The 20,000-nt window shown below is 43.2% G+C and overlaps 1 protein-coding gene across 1 annotated transcript in view; it reads right to left on the bottom strand.

Annotated features, from left to right (window-relative positions):
- The window catches only part of LOC134441844 (cGMP-dependent protein kinase 1-like), a 118,588-nt gene that overhangs the window by 4,781 nt on the left and 93,807 nt on the right, over positions 1-20,000 (bottom strand). Inside the window, exons 9-13 of the mRNA XM_063192257.1 lie at positions 18,048-18,122; positions 5,042-5,138; positions 4,390-4,529; positions 2,239-2,328; positions 900-1,041 (exon numbers count right to left, since the gene is read on the bottom strand). Coding sequence (XP_063048327.1) covers positions 900-1,041; positions 2,239-2,328; positions 4,390-4,529; positions 5,042-5,138; positions 18,048-18,122 — 544 coding nt within the window. The remainder of the gene's footprint in view (positions 1-899; positions 1,042-2,238; positions 2,329-4,389; positions 4,530-5,041; positions 5,139-18,047; positions 18,123-20,000) is intronic.

The raw sequence follows: 20,000 nt of genomic DNA, 5'->3' as shown, positions 1-20,000 counted from the left end.
ACTGCTGTACAGTGCTTCCAATTCAGTGTTTTGCGTTTTGTGATTCAGAGGACTGAACTTCCTTTAGGAGTTTGTTGTTTTTAAGTTGCTGTGAAGTACTGTAAGCCCCTTTGAATAACATGCCTGAGTGAACGAGAATCTTCACAGACATTGGTCATGGTTCACTCAGTAAATGGAATCGAGTCTTAATCATCTTCACCCGTAATCTTGAAAGTAAGTAAACGCATACAAGAGAGTGGAAGTTGAGAATGTCATTGATGACCAGGCCCTGGGGTTTCCAAAACCCCAAAACATCATGTGCTTGTTCAGGCCCTGATGTGGTCACAGAGATTACCCATGAATGGAATACATTTTTTCTGCCAAAGATCATCGGTTGTAAGAGGCATTATGTCGTGCTTCCCTTGCCGGCGTTCCCCTACACACGCCATAGCAAACGGGCTGTGGGAGCTTTGGTGTCACATAACGATCAAGTCATAGAAGAAACACAAGGCTCAAACAATATGCTGTCACACAAGTGGCATTAATTATTTTATATGAAGGTAGAATATGTATTTTTTTAGTAGTTTATTTCTACAATGTAGGCTGCCTAGTCACAAATCTTATCTATGTCATGTATTTACTACCACCACCCATTTCTAAGTAATCATTTTGACTTGGAAATCAACAGTTTTCATCCAGCAAAAGGTGGAGCTTCTCCATGTCCCTATCAAATAAACCTTAACCAACTAACCGAGAAGACAGGTGTGCATGTCAGTTCTCATATTTTCAGCTCTCTAGGCCAAACCTCCTGAATTGTACCTGTCCCTATAAAATAAACCTTAACTAACTAAGAGGACTGGCGTGCAAGTCAGTTCTCATAGTTTCAGCTCTCTAGGACCAAACCTCCTGAGGTGCCTCACCAGCTTAGCGTATCCTCTGTGGTCCAGTATCAGGTTCTCTGGTTTGAGGTCTCTGTAGATGATGCCTTTGGAATGCAGATAAGCGAAGGCCTCCGCCACACACGCCGTGTAGAATCGAGTAGTGGAGTCCTCGAACGAACCCCTGAATCAAACATGCCACACAGGGAAAAAAACACTTTTTAATGAATGGAAATTGCATTACCGAAACGGTGCCTTATATGGCGTTATGTAGCGTGTGTAGAGCAACATGAAACAACCCACGTATACTACAAACAGAGTTTTGACTGAATTGAATTAGCTTTCAACTCTGCCGTGGGCCCTGTGGTCTTCAGTGAAATAATTTATTTAAAAAATATTCCCATGACTGCTCTGGAATACCAGAATTCGTGTTTCCATTACAATAAGGTACTACATAAGCTGCTAACTGCTAATACTACAAGCCGTGAGCCTAGCCTAGGATTCAACTAGACCAAGCCTTATGAACAAAATGTGTTTTTTTTGCCTGGTAGGCATGTCTAGCCTCACACCATGGGGGTAATCATAGCTAAGCGATGAATGTGGCCTTGCTCGGCCCTACCGGGGCACAAATGGTAGGGCACTCTTTCGCTATATGCGGCCGACCCGGGTTCAATTCCCGACCCGGGTCCTTTGCCGGACCTTCCCCGTCTCTCTCTTCCCACTTGCTTCCTGACGTTAAAGCCCCCGAAAACATACTTAAAAAAAAAAAGAATCTGGCCTGGCTCTGTCCTCTTATTATGACACTCCCTCTGTACTAGTTTTGAATCTGTGTAGTGAGTCATTAAGATGTGCCCAGATTAGCACGGTGACTTTACCTACGTAGCCTATAGTATGAGCCCTGACTATACATACATATACTATACATCAGGGTTTCCCAAACTGGGGTGCGTGCACCCCTGGGGGTACGCGGCCTGCCATAAGGGGGTGCGCGAGGCGAGCTAAATAAAGCCTTGGTGAATATGTGAGTTTTTATACAGCATTAATGAACATGAAGTAGTTTTTAATTGTATGGTGAATTGTATGCTGGAAGGGTCCATCTGACGTGTAGTTTAACTCCTAGACAATCATAGTTGCGTGGCCGTCAGCACACCAAAATATTTGCTTATGGGGTGCGCGGACCACATTGAAATGTACAAGGCGGTGCGCAGGGGAAAAACTTTGGGAACCGCTGCTATACATATATCATGTCATAATCTGGCATGTACACATGTCTACAGGTTACTCAGATAGGTTGCCTGTGTTGGAAGGAAACTTTGTTTCTTTTTGTTATTTTGACGTTTACTTTTGACACCTCTGGTTCTAGTGTAGTGTATGGCCTCACCGGTCTCTGAGAATGGTCCACAGCTCTCCTCCTAAACACGCCTCCATCAGCATGTACAGATATTTACTGTCCTTGAACGTCCTGTAGAGTCTGCACACAAAACACACATTGGCACATTAATGTTCATATTTCTCAAATATGGTGCTGAAAAATAACTTACATCTTACACTGGCTGCTGCTGCCTGGCACTGTATTTTCGTAGTTATATGTATACCTAATATCTTGGGGCAAAAGATGGAAATAATCCTCATGGCAATATAATCTTGCATATTTTGCATTTTTCTTAAATGCTATCAATATATGCTGTGCCCGTGTTAAATAAATAAACGGTGTTAAATAAACTTGTACTCTAGAACCTACTGCATTTCAAATATTATGAAGGCCTCTCACATAAATACTGTATCTGATTATATTATGTAGGCCAGACAGATTCTGAAGAGATATTTCCCGACCCGATGATAAAGCTTGAGTATGAGCGTACATCTCAAACAAAATGCTGTTACATGCCTGCTCGAAACTATCAAGTGATTTGGTGTATATACAGTATATTCAGCATATTATACTTGGAATACTGGCTATACAGGTCCTTGTGCACTTCCGTGTCACCTGATGATCAAGTCTTAGAATTACAATTAGTTGTCATACAATATATTCTGGTACATACTGTGACTCTTGAAGTGTACTATTATACCCTATGAAGTCAGTTTGGTTTGACAAGGTTCTCATTTATCCAGGTAATGTCATCTAAAGGCCATCCGACAGTCTGACTCACTGACGTTCTTCAAACGCAACCCCAAGACCCGCCTTTTCCAAACCACCTATAACACCTGAGGCATTTTTTCTCCAGTGCCACCCATCACCACTGTCTTGCCTTCTCCCTCCAGATCTGTCGTTGTTGCCCTTTCTTGCCGTTTTTGTACCGTTGTTTCTCCCTGCTTCTGTTCAGTCTCTCCTTACACTGTGTCTTTGTACTGTCTACGTGTTTTTCACCTGTAGAGCATCTTTGAGCGCCATGAAACGAGCTATCTATTATTATCTTCATCATTATCGCCCAATTTCTGTGTGACTATCTATGACTTATGCTAGACCCAGCCACTATTGACCTTACGCATCTAAGAATCCTGGTCCTAACCTACGTTGACCTTATGACTCTACAATCTCTTTCTATCTCTTCTTCCTCTGCCTTCCTGCTATCTCTGCCTCTCCTCTCTTCCTCTCCTTTTAAATCCATCTCTAACAATTATGTTTTTTCTCATTTGTTAAGCACTTTGAGTTTCATCCCTTGTATGATACAGTGCTATACGAATACAATTATTATTATTATTATTATTATTATTATTATTATTATTATTATTATTATTATTATTATTATCTAGTTACTAAGTTCAACGGTCAGCAACCAGACTATTTGGAAATTGGGTCAATACTCCTTCCTCCAAACTAGACTACAGGGTATCCTGCAGGGCACGAGTCCAGAGCCGGTCTGAGTCCAGAAAAGGGCCCAGGCATTTGTTCTGGCATAGACCAGCTCCTTACACAGCCACCCACCCAATTTATGTTATATGATTATAAGCAATCTGATTATAAACAATGATTATAATATTATATTATGTTAATGATGGAGAAATGGGCTGCCCCATCTACAGTAGGAAGAAAAAGGAGTCACACACAGGAGCTGGATGCTATCAATGAAACTGTAAAGCCGAAAATAAAGAGAAACCAAAAACAAAGTGGGTTACAAATGTTTCGGGTCTAGCCCATCATCAGTGTTCCCAAATTCAAAATACGTCACCAGTATTGGGAGGGCTCTTAAAGGCTCCGCCAATTGATCACCAGAAGTATATAGGCCTAGTTATATAAAAGTTATATTACAGGAGTCAACAATACTTCCCCATCTACGTAAATAGTTGACTGGTCTACGGGGAAAAACAAAACAGCAGCATCATACCCTAAGGACTGTCGGCTCGCCCCACTGTGAAAATGCCCTGTCCGCCAAATTACCAGTCCAGGTGTGCATTTCTGGAAAGCATAGTTTCTAACTGCGTTAGCTACTTTGCTGTTTGCAATGTAATTCCCCATTGGCAACTACCGAAGTTGCTAATTGGCTAACAACTACGCTTTTGAGAAATGTACCTCTGGCTGGCGTCTCACCTGACGATGAAGTCTGAGTGGGCCTCCTGCATGATCAGCTTCTCGGAGCGGATGTGCTCCTGCTGCCTGGTGTCCACTATGTGCCGCTTCTTCAGGATCTTCATGGCAAACGTCTTGGACTCGTCACTCTTCAGTTGGACCTGTATTATAGGGTGTTTGTGTGAGTAATGTGTGTGTGTGTGTGTGTGTGTGTGTGTGTGTGTGTGTGTGTGTGTGTGTGTGTGTGTGTGTGTGTGTGTGTGTGTGTGTGTGTGTGTGTGTGTGTGTGTGTGTGTGTGTGTGTGTGTGTGTGTTTGTGTGCGAGCGTGTGTGTTTGGGTGGGGGTGTGTTTGGGTGGGAGTGTTTAGACACACACACAGAAAGAGATAGAGAGATAGAGAGAAAGTGGGAGAGAGAGGGGGGCAAGGGAGAGAGAGAGAGAGAGAGCGGTAATACCAGAGAAGGAGAAGAAAAGCAAAGGGAAGACAGAGAATGAGTAATAATAATAGAAAAAGAACATAGAGAATGGAAACAAAGACCCTATCATGTACACTCTCACCATAACGTCAAAACGTTTAAACATTTTATAACATGTATTATAGCATGACACGAATCCTCTGAAAATCAGCACAGTTCCTTGAGGCATAACGATATCTCCGAGCCCTTTACTCACCAGCTCCACGCGGCCGAACCCTCCGACCCCTAGCGTGTCGATGATGTTGAAGTCGGCCAGGTTGAGGCTGAAGAAGAAGGCGTTCTCCGCCTCGTACCTGCAGGTGAGCAGACGGAAGAGAGGGAAGCGTTTCAACGAGGCCGCCGACACGATAGAAGAGGACGCGGCCACCTCCTGTTCCTCCTCCTCATCCTCTCTGTTCACAACCCACACTCTCATCCTCCAACGCATCCTTCCTTTCAGTCCAAAGAGCCCCACAAAAATCAAACAAATCAAAATTTTAAAAACACGGAGATCTGGCTTGTCAGCGACGCCAGCTCCAGGACCTTCTTTCTCCTCTCCTGCGGTGCGGCTCAGGCAGCCTAAAAAGCTGCTCAATGTTCGGGAAGCAGTTTGTTCCTTCTCTGGGTGCCTTTCACGGCGTAGACCTGTGCTGATATTTATAGCCTGTGAGTCTCCGAAAGTGTCCTTTATGCGAAAGAGCCTCGGTCAACCATCTAGTGTGTCTGTTATAAGAGGCCACTTTCAAGACACCTAAAGTCATGCCCTTGCTTCTTCAGGGCAAGTAGAGAGGGCCCTCTGTGACAGACAGACTTTGCAGCGAAGTTCCACACGACACACCTGCACCGGTCTGAGACCTTGACTGACTGACTGACTGGCTGGCTGGCCCTCTAGCTTTCTCTCCAAGACACCAGGGCCAAAGATCATGCCTGAAGCAAGGTGTGTCTGCAGGGTTGCCAGATGAGGCCGATGATTTCCAGCCCAAAAAAAGCTAAAAAACCTGCCTGGAAACACTAAATCCTGCCCAATTATATTGATTTCTATGGCCAAAAAATGGGTGGTTTTCTATCTGTTAAATGCCCTTTTTACCCGCAGACGACCATCCTAAGCAGCCCGGGAAACCGGCCAATCTGGCAACACAGTGTGTCTGTCTTCTTGTGTATTTCGCGTGGCCACCCGGGCCAGGGGAGGGGGCTGGAAAACTGACACCATGAAACTAGGTGGTCAAATGCTGGTCAAATATGAAACTTGGCCAGTGGTCAGTTTTACACACAAAACAATAACTCACTATGTAGAGAAGAGTGCCGGTGACTTTCATCAATTATTCGTCAGTGGCTGTTGAGGGTTCATGTTGGTTTTTTTTGTTAATAACCACCCTGACGTGTGTGTGTGTGTGTGTGTGTGTGTGTGTGTGTGTGTGTGTGTGTGTGTGTGTGTGTGTGTGTGTGTGTGTGTGTGTGTGTGTGTGTGTGTGTGTGTGTGTGTGTGTGTGTGTCTGTGTGTGTGTGTGTGGTCTGACTGAAAAAAGATTCAAAACATTTTGCTCTGCTTGACCAGTGGCCCGGGTAATGTTGCCTGTACCCACGAGTGTCAAAGCAAAATTTTTACATCTGAAACATATTTTGATCCCTGGTTCTTCATTGAAATTGTTTCAAAATATAATTGAAAGTGTGTGTGTGTGTGTGTGTGTGTGTGTGTGTGTGTGTGTGTGTGTGTGTGTGTGTGTGTGTGTGTGTGTGTGTGTGTGTGTGTGTGTGTGTGTGTGTGTGCGTGCGCGTGTGCGTGTGTGCGTGCATGCGTGTGTGAATGCGAGAGAGAGAGAGAGAGAGAGAGAGAGAGAGAGAGAGAGAGAGAGAGAGAGAGAGAGAGATGTGTATCTGTCAATCCAAATAAAGGAGCTGAAATGTGTCAGAGAAGAGCCTCACGGCATCTAGAACAATGGAAAGATCCAGACGTCCTGGAGAGAGAGAGAGAGAGAGAAAGAGAGAGAGAGAGAGAGACAGAGAGAGAGAGAGAGAGAGAGAGAGAGAGAGAGAGAGCGAGCGTGAGCGCCAGGGGGTGTTGGAACATCAGTGGTTTGTTGATAGTGTAAATGACACGTTTGGGGTCAGAGAATGGAAGGAGTCCGTGCCACAGTGGCCGGGGTGTTTGTTTATAAATACAGGACAACAGACTCTCTCCTCGCTCTCTCGCTCTCTCCCTCTTTCTCTCTCTCTCTATCCCTCCCTTGCCAGAGAGCCGTGGTGGTCAGCCACATCTGCCTGGTTCCTCAACAACAGGGACTTCAAAGGGGCCCGGAGACATAAACCACCCTATTAAAGCCCCACTGATGTGGACAGTGCGGCGGTCACAAGGATTTCTGGGAAATGTGTGTCTGGCATGACATGCGGATGCGTCAAAGCTTGACAACACCTCCCGAAATGTTACTTAAGCCTGTGAATACAAGCCGACTGCTCACTGCTCGGCAGGCCTTAGCTGGATTAACTGTGTGTTGGCGTGTGTGTGTGTGTGTGTGTGTGTGTGTGTGTGTGTGTGTGTGTGTGTGTGTGTGTGTGTGTGTGTGTGTGTGTGTGTGTGTGTGTGTGTGTGTGTGTGGGTGTGTGTGTGTGGTGCTTGTTTGTGAGAGGGTGTAAGTGTGTTTGTTTGTTTATACATTGGCTATGTGTTGGAACGTGTGTGCGCCCATGTGTGACTAATGGTCATTCAGGGTCAGCTATGCTGCAGCAGCGGATCATGTCTCATAAAAGGATAACCTGTTCTCATATCACACATTCCACACACGCACGCACACACACAGGCACACACACACACACGCACACACACACACACACACACACACACACACACACACACACACACACACACACACACACACACACACACACACACACACACACACACACACACACGCCGCGAAGAACACGCACTCTCAGCCAAGACTGACCACGAATAATGTCGCTGACCATTGGAATGAGGAGTAAGGCTGTCCACTGCCTAACAGGGTGACAAACATTCCAAAACCTCTCCGGCCACACACAATGACTCAGACACTTGAAATTGAAATGAAAGAACAAGGCAAGTTATAAGTCGTGTTATACTCATCATGCTAGCTATTATTGCGTAGTGGTTTTTTTAATCCCGCTTTGTTATATGTGTTCCGTATTGGTTGAATCGAAAAAAAAAACGTTTCGCTATAAGGGAAAAAATGCTAATTGCTAGATTGTCTGCGGCCAGAATTATGCGTCCCCAGCAAATGTGCCTCTCTTTCTTGTCTGTAATTTCAAAGACGAAAATGTTCATAAAAGGCTTGAAGACATGACAGGAGCTGGTGAACAAGGCATGTAGAATGTTTCATGATGCTTTGAGTGAATTTCTGACAAACAATAAAAAAAATATTGCAAATGGGAAAGCGCATTACAGTGTTATGACTGAGGGGCAACATCTGGGGCCAATGGTAAACACGTTTTGAATGTTGTTCCAGAACCAGAACTCTGTAACACTTTATTTTATTGTTCACTTTAGCCATAAATACTTATGCCTAACAATCTGAATAAGTTCCTTATAAGACACATGCGAAGCAAAATCAATGTTAGATGTGTATTCATAAATGTCTTGCTTGTTGTCATTAAGGCATTATTTACTAATATAATCCTAATTAGAACCTAGTAGGCCCTCAACACATGTCTTATAATTCACTTATCTGCCTACGCAACTGCATCCTCGTTTCTGATTGGCTGATGGGGTTGCAACTAATTCCCTATAACCTGTCAGGCGTCAAACGTGCAACTAAGTTAGGTTACTAATTCTAAACTGCCGGTTGCTATGGCCAAAAGCCAGTCGTTAGTTCTATCGCATTTGTTTATCAAGTCGAGTGTCAGTCGTTAATTCTATCGCATTTGGTTGTCAAGCCAAGAGCCAGTCGTCAGTTCTATCGCATTTGGTTGTCAAGTCTGTCGCCCTAAAAGTTCTACTACACGCATCTGATAGAGGCGCGCCTGATTACATGCGCACTAAATATTCTGCAGTTGGCATAATTCATTGGTTACAAATTTACAGATAGGCCTAGCAATAGATGACAAAAATACCCTGTACCGAAATTCTAAGCACCTGCCTCGCCATCAATTGTATCGAAACGAGTCACCTCGTCATCTGCTCCACTCCCATGGTTTTTAAAATGTAGGCTATTTCCCGCTGCCTTCCCTTTGGTATTGATCTGAAAACGTCCTTTTTTTAAATTAGGCTACTTTCCTCTTGTGAGGAAGGAACACGTGTGAAAGGGGAAGGGAAAGTTATCAAAAACGACCCTAGCGTGGGGTCTCTTTCTCTCTCTCTCTCTCTCTCTCTTTCACGCACAAAGTTCACAGGTAGCCTGTGATGATCAGCAGGGGGAAATAGAGGCGTGATGCAACATGTGTCGATTCAGCATGTAGAAGTGCTTCGCAAGTTTTTGTTTTTAAACTTCCATCCCGCCTTGGTATATGGCCAAGGGAAAATTAAATAATCACAGCGTCGGCAGGCTACCAAACGAAGATTCTAGGCGCGTCAAGTTGGACGCCCGCACAGCAACATTCTATCTTGATAGAACATGGTTCCTACAACTTTACAGACAATAATAGATGAAAAAGTACCCCACCATAATGGCATATAAGCGGGATAACGGCCTTCGAGGTAGACCGGTTATAGAAATTGATGGCTTGGCGGAGGCAACTTTGTCCCCGCGCTGCGCGCGTCGCCAAACTTCGGAGCCGCCGCCTCGCCATTAATTTCGTATAGCCTGTCACCTCATGGGCCGTTATCCCTTACTTATACAGACAGTAATTAGGCATTCATTAGTGGCTAACATATGAACCCTAAAATAAATTGTTACCACTACATCTAGAGCCCAGTCTCGCGGAAAAAAATGAACTTTATGCTTCGTGGTGGCGTCACGATATAGCCTCGTTTTTCGTGGTTGGACAACGCTCGCTGTCCCTGTTGGGCCAGTCGCTGTCTGGGTGAGAGAGAGGGCCAGAGAGAGAGAGAGTGAGTGAGAGAGAGAGAGTACCCGAGCAGCGTGCATATCGGAAGGGGAGCCCTCTCGTCGTGTCAGCTTCATGTCATCTCTCCCTTCCTCCAACGTTGTCCCTATTCTTAACCCTAAACCTAACCCTAACCCTAAATCGCTTGTTTGAAATTTTTGATTACCGTATGAGTCCCGTTTCCAGTTACCCTTCACTCACGCTTGATTGTTGACGTCCGTCCCCATTATACTTCCCCCTAGAACCAAACTACCCCAATTGTCAATTCCCCCTTTCGTCACCCAATCACAAAAAACGAGGCTATATCGACACCACGAAGCTTATAGTTGATTTGTTCTGGGTTTTTTTTCGTAAGGATTTCGCAAATGGCATGAGATACGGTTGACCTCTAATATTGACAAAAGCAGTAAGGATGCCGAATTATTTCCAAATACTCAAAAGGGCTGTTGAATGAGCACACACCCATGCGCTCCCTGCTTACCATGCTAGTCGTTTGTTAGTATTTCAGAAAGATTGAAAAGTCCAACTACATCAAGTAAATAATACAAAGTGTATCTCATTTGCAAATTAGAAAAAAACAAACACAAGGTAAGTTCAAAGGTAGCACATACAGTATGTGGCAGGTGTTAAAGGTGGGGTTGCAGGTTAACCATTTTAAGAAAATGTTCTATTATGACATCACGTTGGGGGTTCCGCAGGCTCATAGGTGTCTATGTAGAACCTTAGAATCCTGGGGGAGTTCCCCCAATATGATGTCATACTTGCAACCCCACCTTTAATTCTTCTGAATGCATCCCTACAATTACCCACCCCTTTGTAGCCCCAAATAGTACACAAGGTCAAATGCTGGGCATAGGGGTGGTGGCCCATACCCTCGAGGAATACATACACAATGGTCCACCATCAACAATCCTATCTGTAAGAGATCAAAAAGGTGTTTTGGTATAACATAGGGATGCTTTCTTGATAATGTAGGTCAGTCAGTAGGTTAATGGTGCGCACATCCAAGACAAAGATGAATGTCTGCACACTGCTCCCGTGTTGCTTTTTTACTTGAAACAAAAATTAAAAAGCAACATGGGAGCAGTGTGCGGACATTCATCTTTGTTTCTTGATAATGTACAAAATTATGCTGGTATTCTTTAGGCTACGTAGTCCCAAAAGAGGCCACACGCCACTGCATGTGAAGTTTGTCCATTTTATTCAAACTGTAATAGGACTTGCCAGTATGAAATAAAGATATTTTAAGTAAGCCATGCCTTGATCAAAGAAACTCCCTATCCACTCCACGCGCCCACCCCATTTTTTCACATGGTATCATACTAACCTTGAACCAAAAAGCATCCAAAACCAAGCATATGATTTTAGAGTGCACCATAATTTCCAAAAGGCATCCTGTGTGTAGCACAATACACTAACGCAGCACCAGAGGGCAGTAGACAACAAGTCTATCACTCAAGATGACTGTGAAGGTGAGTCTGTTTTTCCAGGTCGGGGTCAAAAAAAGTTTAAATTGCAAAATTACTACTTTTGTAGAGCTTCAAAAACCAAAGATGCTTTTTGATGAAAGTTTTAAAATCCTCAAACTCCAAAATTAAGCCCAAAGAAGTTCCTTACAGCTTTTTTTCCCTTTTGACTTTGTCATCCAGATTATTGTTGTAAGTATGACCAAACTGGGTATGCAGCCAGCATCATCCTCACAGTAGAGCTGTTTCATCTTATCCCTTCAAAATGCATTCGTGTTTGTTCCAGCTAAAAACATATTAAGGTGCACGCACCCAGGAACTGTACTTCAGAGGGCTAGGATACAAAAAAGCAGAAGGATACACATCAAGTATGCACACTATGTTTCCAGACAAACAAATACAGGCCCCATACACTGTGTCTTTAGATAGCAAAAATCTACATGAAAGTTGTTCTTTTGGAGAAAGTCAGTCGACAATAGTGTTGAGATTTCTCCTAGATGATGTACTGTGTCTGTGTATGCAGACAATATACAAATTCTACACAGATTATAAAAATATTAACTGTGGGAACTTTTTTTAAATGTTCAAATCCATACAAAACACATACAGCATGGGGGATGTAACCAACCTCCCTCAGATTTGTATGTGAAGTATGTTTAAGGGCATAATCCTTACCATATGTATTATACAGTCCAAGAGATGCTTTGATAGTGCGTGCTAAATAAAGCAAAAAATGTAGTGCTCCCTGGTGTACTGTTTTATAAAGGGAAAGTCCCGCACCCCCTTTATAAAATAGTACATTTTTTTTTAGCATTTTTTGCTTATTGAAAAACAGCTTGTATGTTAGCATCTATGCCTGTGTTTGCTGGGTGAGAGTGTGAGAGCCTGTATGCTCTCAGTTTTACGGGCATTGCGTAAATTATTTAAAACGTACTTTGTACGTAGTATATATATCCTTGTCAGGGCACTGATGGCCTGTGGTCCTGACCCCACTGTCTCAGGCCATGGGCCCATCTGACAGCTCCAGAGCTCCGGGGGCTTCAGATCTCCCTCGCGGCCCTGACCCAGGCCCCTCTGATGGGCCACAGCTGCCGGGAACGTCCCCTACTTTTCCAGCGGAGGGCAGGGCAGCAGCTGAGGGGAGTTCAGTGTCATAATCACTTACTTCTGCATGGGCAGACTAGCGGCTCTGGGAGGCTGTTCATCTGCTCAGCACAACAAAGATGCCGTGAAACAGCTCAGTAGAGAGGATTTATGCATATGAGAGGTTGACTGTAGCTACATTAAAGACACACCTGCGTGCTCAAGCCCTCAAACACAACACATAACCACTTAAGAGATATATTAGTTTGTGATGTCCCAGGTTTTTTTTTCGTCATCTAGCCATAAATACTGTTAAGTTTGTCATGCAGAGCTTACAATGCAAATTTGTGGTTACCAAAATGGTTGTCACTATAAATCATTAATTGTGCAACTAATAACAAAAGCCAAGCATAAACTTCATTTTACAGCAAATGACTCAAAATTACACAGACATAATGATCTAGATGAGAGCCATGCTTGAACGGTGTGCTCGCACTATTCAGGTTTGCATTGAGTTATTGCACTAAATGACCAAATCTTACGGTAATATGTTACTTAAGGCTCTCTGTTATGTCAAAACAGAGTTGTTATGATTTGACAGTGAGTGGGATTGCTGGTGATCCCATTTTCATTAAAATGGCTACAAGTGTGATTTCACTCTTATTTGATTGACACATTATTTTAGCTACCCATAACAATATCACAACAGTCCCGCGTTTTGTCAAAGACTTGCTCTGACAGCCTGATCCTAAAGTAAATACGAAATGCTCTCCCTGGTGAGAAAACACTACAAACACACACACACACACACACACACACACAATCCCATAGCAGCCAATTAAAATGCGTATCATACTCTCTGCTGCATCATGGTAGTCATGGTGATTTGTATTATGGTCTAGGAAGAGGGGTTGATATGGGGTTCAGAGAATGTGAAGTGTAACAGAGACCCATCCTAATAACAGTGACAAGAGAGCCTGGCGTTTGAAGTGACACACAGAGGGGGATGACAGATGCTGTGGATTAGCAGCTGAAAGAGGAGAGGAGAGGAGAGGAGAGGAGAGGAGAGGAGAGGAGAGGAGAGGAGAGGAGAGGAGAGGAGAGGAGAGGAGAAGAGAAGAGAAGAGAAGAGAAGAGAAGAGAAGAGAAGAGAAGAGAAGAGAAGAGAAGAGAAGGAAAGAAAAGAAAAGAAAAGAAAAGAAAAGAAAAGAAAAGAAAAGAAAAGAAAAGAAAAGAAAAGAAAAGACCAAGCAAATGAAAAGCAGCAAAAAAAAGTTCCACTTGAATCCCTCCTTTGAAAGACTCCTTTTTGAATGTTTACATGCTTGTCATTTACTCACACTGGTAACGCTATCCAACCTTACAAAGTAAATAGAAAAAGCCAACTCGTCCATCAGTTGGAGGAGAAAGAGGGTCCACTGTCACTCTGCTCTCCATGTCTAATGGATGCAATATGGTCACTAAGCTTTTACTCCAAACACCATCACCATCACCACTACCCCCAGGGGAGCCGACAGGAGGGGGACAAGCGGGATAGTTGTCCCGGGGCCAAAGGTGGGGAGTGTAGAATTGGGTCCTTGTTATATTGTATGTATTGAGGGGGGGCAGCTTTCAGATGACTTTGTCCCGGGCCTACTAAAATCTGTCAGTAGGCCCTGACTACCCCCATCACCATCCCTCTCCTACACCCCACTGCCCTTCCCTGCCCGGCCCGCCGTCTACCCCTCTTCCCCTCATCCCTTGGCTCTCGGTCGGGGCCTCGGCTCTGGTTTCTCTCGCCTTTGCAGTCCTCATGTGGCGCTCAAAACAGGGTTCAGTTTCTAATCACCTCAGACGACCCCTGAGGGTGAGGCCGGACAATCACACACTCTTACACTCATAAACACAAACACACGCATGCAGATATGCATACACACACGTGCACAAACACCCAAACGTGCATATGCACTTTGAACGCACACACACTTAAATATACCCAAATATATACACTTGCATACACACAAATGCACAGCACATCAACAGCCTAATGGTGTTATTCAATGACTTCACTCTCAAACAACAAAGTGACCTTCATTATAAATGACCGTGAGAGGATAGTCGACATTATATAACATGTCTTGTAACGGCCACATACACACGGGCGGGCACGCACACACGCACGCGCACACACACACACACACGCACGCACACACACACACCACCATCACCCCCTGTCGTTCTTTTCACACAATTAAAACACAAAGGGCAAAGGACAAAATGTAGACCAGTTGGCACAAGTCAGTGCCATCCTCACACTGGCTTTACACTGGCTTCACACAAGCATGCACACCATGCATGCATGCACGCACGCACAGCGCGCACACACACACACACACACACACACACACACACACACACACACACACACACACACACACACACACACACACACACACACACACACACACACACACACACACACAGTTGAAGGCTGCTGACAGCCTTGGCCGAGCACTTGGCAGGGCCCCCTCTCGATACATACAATGAAATGGGGACCCAATTGTTCCCCCCCCCTTCTCAATTGGGCCCAGGAACCAGAACTCATAAGTGAACCATACAGAGACCACATCAATGAAGGTCTCAGTACAGTTCACTTCCAAGGGGTTGTCTGGGGTACACTTTGGAGCGTTCACATATGCACAGAAAATGCTGAGTCACAGGTCTGAGTTCACTTAGTAAATGGCTGAAAGGGACCAGGCGTGAAAACACTGTTAGTCAAATGTTCTATCAAGCAGCGGTATAGTCTACTTTTTTATGGAGGGTATACTGTATATTTGAGCATTTTTTGAAGTGGGTATGCTGAATATATTTGTGCTATTCAAAACAGTGGATCAATCAATTTTAAGTGGATATACTGACATCCCTGAAATTTAGAAGTGGGTATTCTCCGTATACCCACGTTCTGCGTAGACTACACCACTGCTATCAAGCAGCTTCCTTGGCGGAGGTCTACGCTCTCTGAGTGCTTCCACATGTAGTTTACATACTACCTGCCATACCTTAGCCCAGCTATTGGGACAGACAGGTATCTACCCAATGCCTCTGGACAAAAGCTACTGTACAAGCAAATCACACCAATCAGTCTGATAATAACATACAGTCTAAACAACACTGGGTTATTTTCGTAACCCTAACGCTGGATTGGAGCAAAAAGTCATTGCAATATTTAACCCAATATTTGATCATTCCATATCTGACTAGGACTGGGCGATATGGGGAAAAAAAAAAACAATATCACGATATGGATTACTTTATATCACGATAACGATATATATCACGATATAGCACAGTTACATACGTTTTCAGTTATTCTCTGTATTCTCTTTATTTTTTCATGTTGCAAAGCAACCTTTCTTTAAAATAAATCTTTTTATTCTTATTTTTACAGTTACATTAACTTATAGTGTGTATTGTGATAACATGAAATGTAATTAAATGATATTCAATCATATAACATTGATAACATTACTATCACGATATAAACGATATAGGAGAAAGGTCACGATATACACTTTTATATCACGATAACGATATATATCATCATATTGCCCAGCCCTATCTGACCCAACATTGGTTATTTCTGGGTTATTTTTAGCTCAGCATCTTTGGCGTGTATGCACTAAAGTTTAAAGAGAAACTCAATGCAGGCTATGCCTGCCTATACTACCACTCAGACACTGCACTGAGCCTGATTTCCAAAAATTCTGTGCTCCTGGACACGGATGTTAAGGACACGAAATCCGTGTCCAGGAGCACGGATTTTGACAAAATAATATAAAAGTTGTTTTCCGTGCTCCTGGACACGGAATTGTTTTCCGTGCTCCTGCGGAATTGTTTTCCGTGATGGGCACACGGAAGTGCTATCTATAGGCTATTACCACAGCACTGTATTAACTCTATCATTAGAAAATACATACCAAATGCTAATCCTAAACAAAATAATGCTATAGCAATTTAAGTTGTGCCCTGACTAAAACATTGCCTAACCTTAACCTGTCATTAAAGACCTTTTCCAGTTGGTTGCTAGGCTATCATATTCATATAATGAATGAAAGAAAGCTAGCTGTGCAATCCCTAACCCTAACCTGTCAGTAAGAAATGTTTTTTTGAGAAAAAAACAACCCCTCTGTGTGTCCATTACGGAAAATAATTCCGTGTCCAGGAGCACGAAATTTTGGCAAAATCCGTGCTCCTGTACACGAATTTTTATTGTCTTTAACATACGTGTCCAGGAGCACGGAATTTTTGGAGATCATGTTGCTCAATACAACTTGTCCCCAATCTACCCAATCAGGCAATGTATTGACACAGCTCACTGGAGATAAGTCCAATGCCCACTGTCGGCATGCCTACCAATCCAACAGCATATTGTCACCAGTCACACACAGCAGATACCTCCTATTGCCATTGCCTGCATGTCTACCACCAAGCAGTCCTCTCATTGACACCTCTCACTCTACGTAGATACGTTTTGTTTCTACTGCCAGCCACCCTACAACCAAGTGGAAACTGCATTGACAACACTCATTCTAAATATCTCTTGCGCCCACTGCCTGCATGCCTACTACCAAGAAGACATTGCTCTATCATGATAATGCTTATCCCAACTGTGTTCATGGCAGACGCCCAATCAGACACTGTATTGGCACTACACACTCACAGTAGATAATTCCTGTCCCCACTGGTCTGCATGCCCACCCGTACGTACTGTAGCACCCAGCGGGCACTGCCATTGGCACCCAACGGGCACTGCCATTGGCACCAACTGACACATACAGAACAGTAGTATCTGCTTACTACCACTTCAGGGGTCGGAAAATCCGTCAGTGTTTCCTCTCCCGCTCGTGCGCTGACAGTCCCTAACGCTGACTGTAAACACAGCTAAATGAGATGTCTACTGCTACTCTAATGGCCATGTCACATCTTAATCTCCTCTGCATAATTAAGATGGAGGGAAAAAAAATCAACGACACAGTAAAAATGTGGCAGTGTTAACTTAGCACTTGGAAAGTGGGACCAATTAGAGGAGTGTTCAATTTGGACTCTATACAGTGTTGGACTCACACTGTTAGATTCAATGCGAGTGTGAGTCATCGTCATTGTGTGTAGTTAGTTGTGTTTGCCTCCAGGGCTTTGGCGGGAGACAGAGAATGTCATGGGGATGGGGTCGGTCATTAACCTCAATGGTAAGCATGGCAGCCATATGGTGCTCACGGAGAGAGAGAGAGAGAGAGAGAGAGAGAGAGAGAGAGGGAGGGAGGAGATAGACAGACAGAGAGGTAGGATACTGCACAGTAAGATCACCGGCATTAATACACATACAAAGAGCGAGCACAACACTGTCAGTGTCACTTATGTGGAGCAGAGAAAGAGAGACAAATAGAGAATGTGTGTGTGTGTGTGTGTGTGTGTGTGTGTGTGTGTGTGTGTGTGTGTGTGTGTGTGTGTGTGTGTGTGTGTGTGTGTGCCTGTGTGTGTGCCTGTGTGTGTGCCTGTGTGCCTGTGTGTGTGTGTGTGTGTGTGTGTGTGTGTGTGTGTGTGTGTGTGTGTGTGTGTGTGTGTGTGCCTATGTGTGTCTGTGTGTGTGCGTGCATGTGTGCGTGCGTGCAAGACACCTACTTGGCCTTTGCTTCAGCATCCTCCTGTGATTTGCTGGCTTCATCTTCCAGTCCCCCGATAAGGTGCTTAAAGGAGCTGCAGAGAAAACAGATATAACCATCACACAACGTCATTACAACGTTATACAAATTACACATTACATTATCCAACTGACCTATTCCATGTTTACAAGTTAACACGTGAATGATCCATCGCTTAGAAAAAAAGACACTGTATGTATATTACAGAGATTTTTCAGAATCCCATACCATTTTAGGTCATTTCATCATTGAAATATTACAAGAATCCTGCTCATGCTATATAATCCTTTTCCAGACATTTTTATTTGCGGCAATGTATGACTGTACAAAAGGAACATCACAGGGAGGAAAAAATACATAAAACAATGATGGCAGCTGTAAAGAACAGCTTAAAGTTAATATAGCCTAAAACTGATATACACGTACATCCTACAGACTAGGGCTGCACGATTATGGAAAAAATCATAATCACGATTATTTTGGTCAAAATCATAATCACGATTATTAATCACGATTATTGATTTTTGCAGATTTTTTTGAAAATTATAACAAGATGAAATGTAACCAAGAATGAATTACATACGGGATGAGCAAAATAAAATGAATTGTAATAATTATGTAAAGGCAATAGCATGAAACTTAAGTGGACAGATATCTGGCCAGAAACACCAGCCTGTCAGTATGTTCTGGCTTCAAGGACGCTCTCAAAAGTAGGTCACTATTGCCACGATTAAATCACGATTAAAATCATGAGTTCGATTTCACTATTTTATCACGATTTTGATTATTTTTCGATGAATTGTGCAGCGCTACAACAGACATAGTAAGATATGCATATACTTAGCTTTTTAATTACTTTTTCATTGGAATATTAAACATGTGTTAAATAAAATAAAAAAGAAGTATGTCTGAGAAAAATTATATTGTTTTATTTTTTCTCGGTGACGTGACTTATCAAGTCTGGGAAATGGAGCTGAATTCCTTTCAGATTAGAGCAGAAGAGCTTTAATTTCATTCTAAATTGGAGTTATTACAGTTTGACAAGATAATCTGAGTAATGACCTGATAGGATTTAGGAAGCTACTTCAGCGCTCCCTTACACGGCTTCAAGAACAACCGTACTGACAAGCACACGTCTGATATATACGTATACACACACACGCACGCACGCACACACGCACACACACACACACACATACGCACACACACACGCACACACACACACACACACACCATTATCTGAATCCTCATAACTTACAATTAAGATTACAAACACAGTGCACGAAATACATCCACAAAAAAATAATGCCGAGGGCTACACAGTAAACATTGCAAACAGTAAACAGTAAACAATGCAAAAAAACAGTAAACAATGCAACACTTAGAGAGTTGAACAAGCTAGAAGAGTGTTAGTTTTGACTGTAAAACTGTTGACTTAACACTGTAAATGCCATTACTGAGTACCGGCACAACAGCGCACTGATATGAACTACAAGTTTACAAGTTTATTTATTTAAGAAAGGGACAGCATATATTGCCAGCATTTAAACAAAAATGCTAAATATACAAGATTGTAGCCAAGAGGCTAATTTCCGTCTTTTGTCCCTTGACATGTTTGATGTTCCTTATAAAAAACAAAGTTAAAACAAAACTAAAAATACACAGTTATTGTACACAGTTAAAAATACACACACACACATTTTAAAATATATAATACAAAATACAATTACAAAATACAATACCCAAATAAGTTAAACAGCTGCCACTACTAACTATGTAAGATTACATTGACAGCTAAGATGAAACAACATTTGGCCAGCGGTCTGTTCCTCCACTCAGGCACAGCATGCCTGCCAATGGCAAAGCGCAGCTATCGGCTATGTTGGACTAAGTGCCCCTGTTTGGGACAGGCTATTCCCATATATAGAATCCA

The sequence above is a fragment of the Engraulis encrasicolus genome, chromosome 24 (assembly GCF_034702125.1).
Source record: "Engraulis encrasicolus isolate BLACKSEA-1 chromosome 24, IST_EnEncr_1.0, whole genome shotgun sequence".
Lineage (NCBI taxonomy): Eukaryota > Metazoa > Chordata > Actinopteri > Clupeiformes > Engraulidae > Engraulis > Engraulis encrasicolus.
This window is presented reverse-complemented; position numbering and strand designations above follow the sequence as displayed.